This window comes from Lucilia sericata, unplaced genomic scaffold, assembly GCF_015586225.1.
Source record: "Lucilia sericata isolate MDLA Ls3-8-SP2 unplaced genomic scaffold, ASM1558622v1 Contig001282F_arrow, whole genome shotgun sequence".
In the NCBI taxonomy this organism is placed as follows: domain Eukaryota; kingdom Metazoa; phylum Arthropoda; class Insecta; order Diptera; family Calliphoridae; genus Lucilia; species Lucilia sericata.
The window spans coordinates 134,976-147,186 of NW_023995233.1; the positions used below are offsets into that span (position 1 = coordinate 134,976).

The 12,211-nt window shown below is 30.3% G+C and overlaps 2 protein-coding genes across 2 annotated transcripts in view; both read right to left on the reverse strand.

The window, feature by feature from the left end:
• The window catches only part of LOC119610817 (serine-rich adhesin for platelets-like), a 49,555-nt gene extending 37,986 nt beyond the window's left edge, over nt 1-11,569 (reverse strand). The window contains exon 1 of the mRNA XM_037966197.1: nt 11,297-11,569. The gene's annotated coding sequence lies outside the window, so the exon portion shown is untranslated. The remainder of the gene's footprint in view (nt 1-11,296) is intronic.
• LOC119610818 (putative protein TPRXL) lies at nt 11,343-12,128 on the reverse strand. Its single transcript, XM_037966199.1, has one exon. It carries the CDS (start codon nt 12,126-12,128, stop codon nt 11,343-11,345), a length of 786 nt encoding a protein of 261 aa, XP_037822127.1.
• Nucleotides 12,129-12,211: the final 83 nt, after the last annotated feature.

The window sequence follows — 12,211 nt, forward strand, 5'->3', positions numbered from 1 at the left end:
TCTAGTCTATAGTCTAGTCTTAGTCTAGTCTATAGTCTAGTCTATAGTCTAGTCTATAGTCTAGTCTATAGTCTAGTCTATAGTCTAGTCTATAGTCTAGTCTATAGTCTAGTCTATAGTCTAGTCTATAGTCTAGTCTATAGTCTAGTCTATAGTGTAGTCTATAGTCTAGTCTATAGTCTAGTCTATAGTCTAGTCTATAGTCTAGTCTATAGTCTAGTCTATAGTCTAGTCTATAGTCTAGTCTATAGTCTAGTCTATAGTCTAGTCTATAGTCTAGTCTATAGTCTAGTCTATAGTCTAGTCTATAGTCTAGTCTATATTCTAGTCTATAGTCTAGTCTATAGTTTAGTCTATAGTCTAGTCTATAGTCTAGTCTATAGTCTAGTCTATAGTCTAGTCTATAGTCTAGTATATAGTCTAGTCTATAGTCTAGTCTATAGTGTAGTCTATAGTCTAGTCTATAGCCTAGTCTTTTGTTAAGTCTTTAGTCTAGTCTATTGTCTTGTCTATAATCTAGTCTATAGTATATTCTCTAGTCTATTCTATAGTCTAGTCTATATCCTTGTCAATACCCTAGTCAACAGTTTTTTATTAAGTCTTTTAAACTTTGTGATCTTTATCGTTTAAAAAAATGTCTTTTCCCTAAAAAAATTCCTTTCGGTTTATTAAAATTATAAATAAACCTGTTAAGCTTTATAAAAAAAAAAACTTACTTTATCCTTTAAATTTAAACACCTTAAGCAAAAAGGCATATTAAAGCTTTTAATCCCTCATTTCGAAAAAAAAGTATAATGACTGCAGCTGTTAAATTGTAAAAGACCTTGGTATGTTTGGCTCCTAACAGCTTTAAGACTTGTTGAATTATTTTTATATTTTTTGCTACTTTTTTAGACAGTTGCTATGGGAACTGGTTTGTATAAAAGTGTATGTTAATGCCTGCAGTTTTAGCCTGGTTTTGTTTAGAACAAAAAGTTAAAATAAGAAATAAAATAAAAAAAACCTTAAACACAGCTGACCGGTAACCGACGCAGGCCAATAAACTACATTTGGGTTTATAAAAGTATAGAGAACTAAAGAGACACAAAAAAGGGTAATAACTAGATTTTAAAATTATGCTGATAATAAAAATCAATGCAAAAATGTTGCAAGTGTTAATATTAATAAGAAATTGGGGTTTTTGCAAAAATTTACAAACAGCTGCTAAATTAAAAGACATTTATGTTTTAACTATAAATAAAACTGCACCTTTTTTTAGAAACTGACAATAATTTTAAACAGGGGTAAAATAAAATTGGATGAAAATTTAATCAAAATTATAAAAAAATAGTTTAATCTACATTCTAGTCTATAGTCTAGTCTATAGTTTAGTCTATAGTCTAGTCTAATAGTCTAGTCTATAGTCTAGTCGTCTATAGTATAGTCTATAGTCTAGTCTATAGTCTAGTCTATAGTCTAGGTCTATAGTCTAGTCTTAGTCTATAGTCTAGTCTAGAGTCTAGTCTATAGTCTAGTCTAGTCTAGTAGAGTCTAGCTATAGTCTAGTCTATAGTCTAGTCTAGTATAGTCTAGTCTATAGTCTAGTCTATAGTCTAGTCTATATAGTCTAGTCTATAGTCTAGTCTATAGTAGTCTAGTCTATAGTCTAGTCTATAGTCTAGTCTATAGTTAGTCTAGTCTAGTCTATAGTCTAGAGTCTAGTCTATAGTCTAGTCTATAGTCTAGTCTAGTCTATAGTCTAGTCTATAGTCTAGTCTATAGTCTAGTCTATAGTCTAGTCTATAGTCTAGTCTATAGTCTAGTCTATAGTCTAGTCTATAGTCTAGTCTATAGTCTAGTCTATAGTCTAGTCTATAGTCTAGTCTATAGTCTAGTCTATAGTCTAGTCTATAGTCTAGTCTATAGTCTAGTCTATAGTCTAGTCTATAGTCTAGTCTATAGTCTAGTCTATAGTCTAGTCTATAGTCTAGTCTATAGTCTAGTCTATAGTCTAGTCTATAGTCTAGTCTATAGTCTAGTCTATAGTCTAGTCTATAGTCTAGTCTATAGTCTAGTCTATAGTCTAGTCTATAGTCTAGTCTATAGTCTAGTCTATAGTCTAGTCTATAGTCTAGTCTATAGTCTAGTCTATGGTCTAGTCTATAGTCTAGTCTATAGTCTAGTCTATAGTCTAGTCTATAGTCTAGTCTATAGTCTAGTCTATAGTCTAGTCTATAGTCTAGTCTATATTCTAGTCTATAGTCTAGTCTATAGTCTAGTCTATAGTCTAGTCTATAGTCTAGTCTATAGTCTAGTCTATAGTCTAGTCTATAGTCTAGTCTATAGTCTAGTCTATAGTCCAGTCTATATTCTAGTCTATAGTCTAGTCTATATTCTAGTCTATAGTCTAGTCTATAGTCTAGTCTATAGTCTAGTCTATAGTCCAGTCTATAGTCTAGTCTATAGTCTAGTCTATAGTCTAGTCTATAGTCTAGTCTATAGTCTAGTCTATAGTCTAGTCTAGTCTATAGTCTAGTCTAGTCTATAGTCTAGTCTAGTCTATAGTCTAGTCTATAGTCTAGTCTATAGTCTAGTCTATAGTCTAGTCTATAGTCTAGTCTATAGTCTAGTCTATAGTCTAGTCTATAGTCTAGTCTATAGTCTAGTCTATAGTCTAGTCTATAGTGTAGTCTACAAACTAGAATATAGTTTAGTCTATAGTCCAGTCTTTGGTCTAATCTAGAATTTAGTCTATAGTCTAATCTATAGTCTAGTTCAAGAGCAAATGTAAACAATCATTCATCATTTCATAATCTTTCAAAAATAACCTCACTTTTTCCAACACTCTCTTTTCATAAACAAATTTTAACGAAAAAAAGTCCGGTTTTTAAAAGCTTTGTATTCTAATTATCTTAATTTTTTTTTTAATTTTTGTAAAAAAGTAAAACCTTTTTATTAAATAAATCAAGTGTTGTTTATAATTCTTTGGTTTTTTTTTTTTTTTGTAGTTCCAGTTGCTTTAGAACTAGTTTCTTTCTTTTATTCAAGCAACATTCTTTAGCTAGTTGCAAGTTAAAATTTTTAGTTAAAAAAAAAATAAAAATCTACATATAAAAACTTGCAGTTAAAGATGTGTTAAAAATATAAATAAAAAAGAACAGAAAAACTAAACTAGTTTAAAATATAAAGATTTATTAAGTTAAAAATAAAAGTGTCAACAATTTAGCGGGTATTTTGGTTCTAAATATTCTAAAAAATAAAGCTAAACAAATAAAATTATAATTTCTATCGTAATTTTTCATTAATAATATAATAAAATCCCTGATTTCTGTTTAAAGTCAGGACGTATGAGGTATGAGTGCTAAGAATTGTGTGATTGCTATAGAAAATTGCTTTAAATTTAACAAATTCTCTGAAAACCTAAAAATTTCAACCTCCAAATAAACGCTAAATGGTAAACACTGTTAAACACTTTAACATTCACTCTTTTTGCTTCCTTTTACAATAATAACAAAACGAAAAAAACCTGTTGTACATAAATTCTTCATTATTATTATGATATTTTTTATTTTATTTATGTTAAAATCGGATTTTTTGTCTACAACTTTTTTCATTTAACAATTTCTTTTTGTTAACTCTTTTTTGTTGTTGTTTTTGTATTCTTTTGTAAGAAGAAGAAACATGTTGCTCTTCTTCTTTTTATATCACAAAAATACACTTAGATTCTCTCTCACACATTCTACTCTTTTAAAAACCCAAGAAAAGGTTCTTTATTTATTAAATTATTCTTGTTTTTGTTGTGATTTCTTTTGTTTGTGTGTGGGTTTCTTTTCTCTATTTGGGTACATCTTTATACATATATTTTTTACGGTTTCTTTTAATTTATGTTTATTTGTTGTTGTTGTTATTTAAACCTGGCTTAGTTTGTTTATAGTGTGTGCTTGTCTATCTGTCAAGTTGGCTTTGCTGTCTTTGTGTTATTTTTAGGCATAATTGTGTTTGTTTATAATGGAGAATTGGCATTTTAAAATTCTGGTTTATTAAACTTTTGCTTATAAAAATTCTATTCTTAAATCGTGTTTAAAAATAACAAACTCTTTTGGTTGAAATGAAAAAGAATCAAAAGAGAGTGGGTAAAAGAAGAGTAAAGAATGCAATAATTTTTATGTATGATTTATAAATAGCATAGGAAAAAGAGCAGACTTCAAGAAAAATTTTAAGATTAAAAAAAGATATGGACAGAAGTCTAGGCTATAGTCCTGTCAATAGACTAGTCTATAGCTTAGTCTACAGTTTATAGTCTAGACTATAGAATAGTCTATTGTCTGGACTATAGAATAATCTATAGTCTGGACTATAGAACCGTCTATAGTATGGACTATAGAATAGTCTACAGTCTGGACTAAAGAAAAGCCTATAGTCTGGACTATAGAATAGTCTCTAGTCTGGACTATAACATAGTCTAGTCTGGGCTATAAAATTGTCTATAGTTTGGACTATAGAATAGTCTATAGTCTGGACTATAGTATAGTCTAAAGTCTGGACTTTATAGAATAGTATATAGTCTGGACTAGAGAATAGTCTATAGTCTGGACTATAGAATAGTCTATAGTCTGGACTATAGAATAGTCTAAAGTATGGATTATAGAATAGTCTATAGTCTGGACTAAAGAATAGTCTGTAATCTGGACTAAAGAATAGTCTATAGCCTTTACTATAGAATTATCTGGACTATAGAAGAGTGTATAGGCTGGAATAAAACAGTCTATAGTCTGGACAATAGAACAGTCTATAGTCTGGACTATGGAACAGTCTATAGTCTGGACTATAGAACGGTCTATAATCTGGACTATAGAACAGTCTATAGTCTGGACTATAGAACAGTCTATATTCTGGACTATAGAACAGTCTATAGTCTGGACTATAGAACAGTCTATAGTCTGAACTATAGAACAGTCTATAGTCTGGACTATAGAACAGTCTACAGTCTGGACTATAGAACAGTCTATAGTATGGACTATAGAATAGTCTACAGTCTGGACTAAAGAAAAGCCTATAGTCTGGACTATAGAGTAGTCTATGGTCTGCATTATAGAATAGTCTCTAGTCTGGACTATAACATAGTCTAGTCTGGGTTATAAAATTGTCTATAGTCTGGACTATAGTATAGTCTATAGTCTGGACTTTAGAATAGTATAGTCTGGACTATATAATAGTCTATAGTCTGGACTATAGAATAGTCTATAGTCTGGACTATAGAATAGTCTAAAGTATGGATTATAGAATAGTCTATAGTCTGGACTATAGAATAGTCTATAGTCTGGACTAAAGAATAGTCTGTAATCTGGACTAAAGAATAGTCTATAGCCTGGACTATAGAATTGTCTATAGTCTGGACTATAGAACAGTGTATAGGCTGGACTATAGAACAGTGTATAGGCTGGACAATAAAACAGTCTATAGTCTGGACAATAGAACAGTCTATAGTCTGGACTATAGAACGGTCTATAGTCTGGACTATAGAACAGTCTATAGTCTGGACTATAGAACAGTCTATAGTCTGGACTATAGAACAGTCTATGGTCTGGACTATAGAACAGTCTATAGTCTGGACTTTAGAACAGTCTATAGTCTGGACTATAGAACAGTCTATAGTCTGGACTATAGAACAGTCTATAGTCTGGACTATAGAACAGTCTATAGTCTGGACTATAGAACAGTCTATAGTCTGGACTATAGAACAGTCTATAGTCTGGACTATGGAACAGTCTATAGTCTAGACTATAGAATAGTCTATAGTATGGACTATAGAATAGTCTATAGTATGGACTATAGAATAGTCTATAGTATGGACTATAGAATAGTCTATAGTATGGACTATAGAATAGTCTATAGTATGGACTATAGAATAGTCTATAGTATGGACTATAGTACAGTCTATAGTCTGGACTATAGAACCGTCTATAGTTTGGATTATAGTCTGGACTATAGAACAGTCAATAGTCTGGACTATAGAACAGTCAATAGTCTGGACTATAGAACAGTCTATAGTCTGGATTACAGAATAGTCTATAGTCTGGACTATAGAACAGTCTATAGTCTGGACTATAGAACAGTCTATAGTCTGGACTATAGAACAGTCTATAGTCTGGACTATAGAACAGTCTATAGTCTGGACTATAGAACAGTCTATAGTCTGGACTATAGAACAGTCTATAGTCTGGACTATAGAACAGTCTATAGTCTGGACTATAGAACAGTCTATAGTCTGGACTATAGAACAGTCTATAGTCTGGACTATAGAACAGTCAATAGTCTGGACTATAGAACAGTCAATAGTCTGGACTATAGAACAGTCAATAGTCTGGAGTATAGAACAGTCTATAGTCTGGATTATAGAACAGTCTATAGTCTGGACTATAGAACAGTCTATAGTCTGGACTATAGAACAGTCAATAGTATGGACTATAGAAAAGTCTATAGTCTTGACTATAGAACAGTCTATAGTCTGGACTATAGAACAGTCTATAGTCTGGACTATAGAACAGTCTATAGTCTGGACTATAGAACAGTCTATAGTCTGGACTATAGAACAGTCTATAGTCTGGACTATAGAACAGTCTATAGTCTGGACTATAGAACAGTCTATAGTCTGGACTATAGAACAGTCTATAGTCTGGACTATAGAACAGTCAATAGTCTGGAGTATAGAACAGTCAATAGTATGGACTATAGAAAAGTCTATAGTCTTGACTATAGAACAGTCTATATAGTCTGTATGGACTATAATTTAGTCTATACTATAGTTTATGGTCTAAAGTCTAGTCTGTAGTCTGGCTTATAGGCTCTTCTATAGTGTATGCCATACTGCTTCATAAGGAACTATTCTTTATTATTCTTTATACAATGACTCACTTCTTTATTAGGAATTATTTTAATTGCTGTATAAATTTCATTATATTTTTTCCACGTTATCAGTTTCTTCAACTTTGTTTTTTTTTTATTAAAGTGCAATAAAATTTATTCATAATGAAAAAGAGAAAAAAATTCTTACTATTTAAGTAAATAATTTGCAATTTGTTTTTAATACCCTGTTGTTTTTTTAAAGGAGCGATAACTTTTTATATAAAAATTGATTTTTGTTATAACAAAAAATATTGAAATTCAATAAAAGAAATAAAAAAAATATAAGAAATATTTTCTAAATTAAATAAAGAAAAAAATGTTAGCAAAAATTATAGAGATAAGAATGGGGTATAAATAAATTGTCAACTGATAGATAATAAAAAAAAAAAAAACAAAAAATAAAGGTAAATAATAGTATAGAGTGCAGCTATCAAATAAAGTCATATATAAAAATTACAAAAAAAAACTATAGATAAAATAAGAAATTTATATAAGTTTTGGGGTTAAAAATTTGTATTCAACTAAAATATAAAGAATTTTATTATAATTTAAAGATATTTGATTTTATTTCTTAATAAATTTTTGCTTATTTAATCATATTTCTTGAATTATAAAGGAATTCTTTGAAATTTGTTTGAAAACTAAAGAAAATAATGTGGCAACTCTTAAGTTTATGGCTTTGTTTTGATTATGAACAAAAACAAACAAAAATCAATCACACCCAACACTCTATCACTCTTTTCTTCTCTCTTTCACACATAAAGCATAAAAATTTGCAACTTTGTTTACTTATTATTGTTGTCACTCTAGCATAATGTCATTATGCTAAAGAAATGCAACTCTGTTTGTTTATTACTGTTGTCAATCTGTAGCTAAAACCCTATTAAATCACAAGACATAAACATTTACATTTAATAGATAATAAATAATCGGCCCAAGAGTTTTTTTATAAAAAAAAAAAAAAACAAAGAAATATTCATTTATATCTTTTTGTGGTTTTATAAAAACTTTATAAAAAATAAAAAATCCACAAAAAAATTAAAGAAAAAGAAACAGCAAAACTTTTAAACAAAGAATCTTAAATAATAAATTAAAAAACAATTTTTTATAATAACTTTAAAAGGCTTTAGAAAAAAATATTAAAAAACATTTAAAAAGAAATAAATATTTCATTTATTTTTGTTCATTTTTTTAAAACTACGGAAGTTGTCATTGTGACGCAATGTTGTGTTAAGTGATAACTTTTTGTTTCTTTATAATTTTTTGACCAAATATGTGTCAATAAACTTCAATTGTTTAAAATTTCCTAAAATGTGTTTAAGAGAAATAAAAATGCAGTTTTTAATGTCATGGCAGAGCTATAAAATAATGAATAACTAAAATTTCTTGATAACCAAAACCCCCTTCAATATAACAAACAAAGTTATTGAAATATTGTTATTTTTAAAAAATTTTGTATTTCCCTGCTATTTAAGATAAGAAAATGTCGAGTTTAATGTATAAATATATAAATTTGGGTCATAAAGCTTAATAAGACTACTATATTCCTTCGCTATTCAAAATGTTTCTTCTAACTTCTACCAAAAATCCTAAAAAATTTCTTAACTTTGTTTTAAAACCTCAAAAAACAACAACAAAAATCAATCATTAAAATGAAAGTGATCGTTAAACGAAAACAAGTTTTCTAAATGGTTATATAAACCAAATATAGTTTTTAAACATTAAAAAACAATTAAATAAAATAAAAATACGTTAAAAAATTTGTTTTTAAATTTGACTGCATACGTTAGAAACTTTAGCTAAATATCCATTGTTTAAATGAAACATAAAAAAGTTTTATCTTTAAATCTTAAAACCATTAATTTAAGATGTTTAACAAAGAAATATTTAATTGGTTGGTATGCCAAAGAAAAAAAACGAAATATAATCCGAACAACTAACTGTTGAAAGACGGTTTCATAGACGAAATTATTCTATTAAGTGAACTATAATAAGGACTATTACCAGACCATATTATGGGCGATAGTTTAGTCTAAAGTTTGGACTATAGTGTAGTACGTAATGTGGGCTATAATGCAATCTATAGTCATCACAGTCTATAGCCTAAACTATAGTCTAATCTATATTCAGAACTGTAGTCTAATCTATATTCTGAACTGTAGTCTAATCTATATTCGAAACTATATATATAGTCGGGACTATATTGTAGTCTATTGTCTGGACTATAGTGTAGTCTATATTCTGGACTATACACTATAGTCAGGACTATAGTGTAGTCCAGACTGTGTAGTCTATAGTCTGGACTATGATGTAGTCAATAGTCTGGACTATAGTGTAGTCTATTGTCTAGACTATAGTATAGTCTATAGTCTAGACTATAGTATAGTCTATAGTCTAGACTATAGTATTGTCTATAGTCTAGACTATAGTATAGTCTATAGTCTAGACTATAGTATTGTCTATAGCCTGAACTATAGTCTAATCTATATTCTGAACTATAGTCTGGACTATAGTGTAGTCTATAGTCTGGCCTTAGTGTAGTCTATATAGTCAAGTACATATAGTGTAGTCTATAGTCTGGACTATAGTGTAGTCTATAGTCTGGACTTAGTGTAGTCTATAGTCTAGACTTTAGTGTAGTCTATAGTCTGGACTATATTGTAGTCTATAGTCTGGACTTCGTTTAGTCTATAGTCTGAACTATAGTGTAGTCTATAGTCTGGAATATAGTATAGTCTATAGTCTGAACTATAGCGTAGTCTTAGTCTGGACTATAGTGCAATCTATAGTCTCGTCTATAGTGCAATCTATAGTCTGGGCTATAGTGCAATCTATAGTCTGGGCTAAAGTGCAATCTATAGTCTGGGCTGCAGTGTTATAGTAAGGACTAAAGACTAGAATGTAATCTAGATTGAAGACTATAGTCTGGACTATAGTGTAGTCTTAGTCTGAACCATAGCTTAGTTCATAGTCTGGACTACAGCTGGATCAATGTGATTACTCTAGCCTAACATATAGTCTGAACTAGTCTAGTCTATAATCTGAACTACAGCCCAGTCTACTGACTTTTAGTCTAGTATGTAGTCTGATCTATAGTATAGTCTATACTCTAATCTATAGTCTAGTCTACAGTCTAATCTATAGTTCAGTATATAGTCCAGTATATAGTCTAGTCTATAGTCTAGTCTATAGTCTGATCTATAGTCTAATCTATATTCTAGAACATAGAACATTTATTTTCTAGTCTATGGTCTAGTCTATAGTCTAGTCTATAGTCAAGTCTATAGTCTAGTCTATATAGTATATAGTGAAGTCTATAGTCAATTCTATAGTGTAGTTTACGGTCTAGTCTAAAGTCTGAGATATAGTCTAGTCTAGACTGTAGTATATAGTCTAGTTTATAATCTAGTCTGTAGTCTGAACTATAGTCTAGTCTGCAATCTGAACTATGGAATATAGTATAGAATATAGTCTAGTCTATAGGCTAGTTTATAGTCTAGTCTATAGTCTAGTCAGTAGTCTAGTCCATAGTCTAGTATATAGTCTAGTCTATAGTCTAGTTTATAGTCTAGTCTATAGTCTAGTTTATAGTCTAGTCTGTCGACTAGTCTATAGTCTAGTATATAATCTAGTCTGTAGTCTAATCTATACTCTAGTGTATAGTCTAGTCTACAGTCTAGTTTAATCTATAGTCTAGTGTATAGTCTAGTCTACAGTCTAGTCTATAGTTTAGTTTATAGTATAGTCTAGTGTATAGTCTAGTTTATAGTCTAGTCTATAGTCTAGTTTATAGTCTAGTCTATGGTTTAGTTTAGAGTCTAGTTTATAGTGTAGTTTATCTATAGTCTAGTGGACAGTTAGTATTGATTCTGATATTCCCATTAGATATCCGATAGTACCTAAGGCAATTTGTTGCCCTATTTATGGCTGATATTTCGGTTGGCCAATTATGCAGCTTTGATTTTTTTACTTTTTCCGATTTTTTCACTGATTTTATTTACTTTTTAAACACTTTGAAATTGATTTTATAATATTGTCGATTTTGCACTTTGAAATATTATCGAGAGAGAAATCTTTCAAATTTTGTTTAATATTATTGAAACATATTTGACATCACTGTTAACCAGTTTAAGACTGTGTTAACAATTACTCTATTTCTGTATTGCACTGTTACACTATTAGCGTTTTCTTGTAGGTTATGAATGATCTTTAGAATTTTTCTAGTTTACAATAAAATGTTTTGGAATGTTGCCATTTTTTATACTTTCTTTTCATTTACACTTTTTTTCTTCAAAATTTTAACTATTCATAAAGAAATCTTTTTGTTGATTTCTATGTTTTGATGTCAAGATCACTTTCACTTTCTTTTTGAAGCGTTTTCAAGATGAAGTTTAAGTTTACAACTACTTACCTTTGGCAATTCTCTTTTGCGTCTAAAAAAACACCATCATTTTCTATTAATCGGGAACCTCTTTACGATTTGAAAAATTAAACACCATAGAGGTATTTTCGGCAGGTGCAGCTGGTGGTGCCTGGCGTCGTTTACGCATGGCCCACAATGGACTATTTGTAGCACTTATAACGGAATCAACATCGGAATAGCCGGTAGTAGAAGCTGTTGCAGCGTTTGGGGCTGTTGATTTAATCACATGATGTTCAAGACTAGCTGAGGGCGAGGAGGTGGAGGAGGATGTATTATGGGCTGTTGCAGTAGGAGAAGTTTGATGTGTAGAATTGGTGGATTTTTTCAAATCATTTATGCGATTCTTTTCTATTTCGCGTGAAGTAAGATTGGTGTTATTAGGGGAGGAATGTTTTAAAGTTTCCATAGTGGAATCGTTGATTTTTTGCTGTTGTTGTTGCTGCTGCTGCTGTTGGGTATTGAGTAAAGGACGTATAACACCTATTTGTTTGCCCGTATTAAGGGCTGTAGAGGAGTTTGTGGAAGAGGAATTGGAGGTGGAGGAAGAGGGTGAATTTGTTGTTGTTGTTGTATTGAATTTAAATTGTTGTGTATAACCCGCTTTTGCTATATTATCGAGTGCCGTGCGCGTTATACGTTTTGAGGTTGTTAATTTCAAATCGCCCGTATCGTGATCGATGTCTTCACCACCATCACTTAAATCACTACTACTGGGAGGAGGCGTTGAGGCGTCGTCTACGTTGTTGTCGCCGTTTTCTTCTTTGTCCGTCTTCTTTGTTAAACAGTCATAATTATTAACTGTTGCTTCTTCGTTTTTCATAGCGATCGTATTGTTGCTGCTGTTGCTTGAAATTGTAGTTGCTGTAGTTGTAGTAGCTTCAGTATTATTTGATTTTTTATTAT

Bases quoted from the DNA above. Each gene is read 5' to 3' on its own strand.
- LOC119610818 (XM_037966199.1), bottom strand. From the start codon at position 12,128: ATGAAAAACGAAGAAGCAACAGTTAATAATTATGACTGTTTAACAAAG.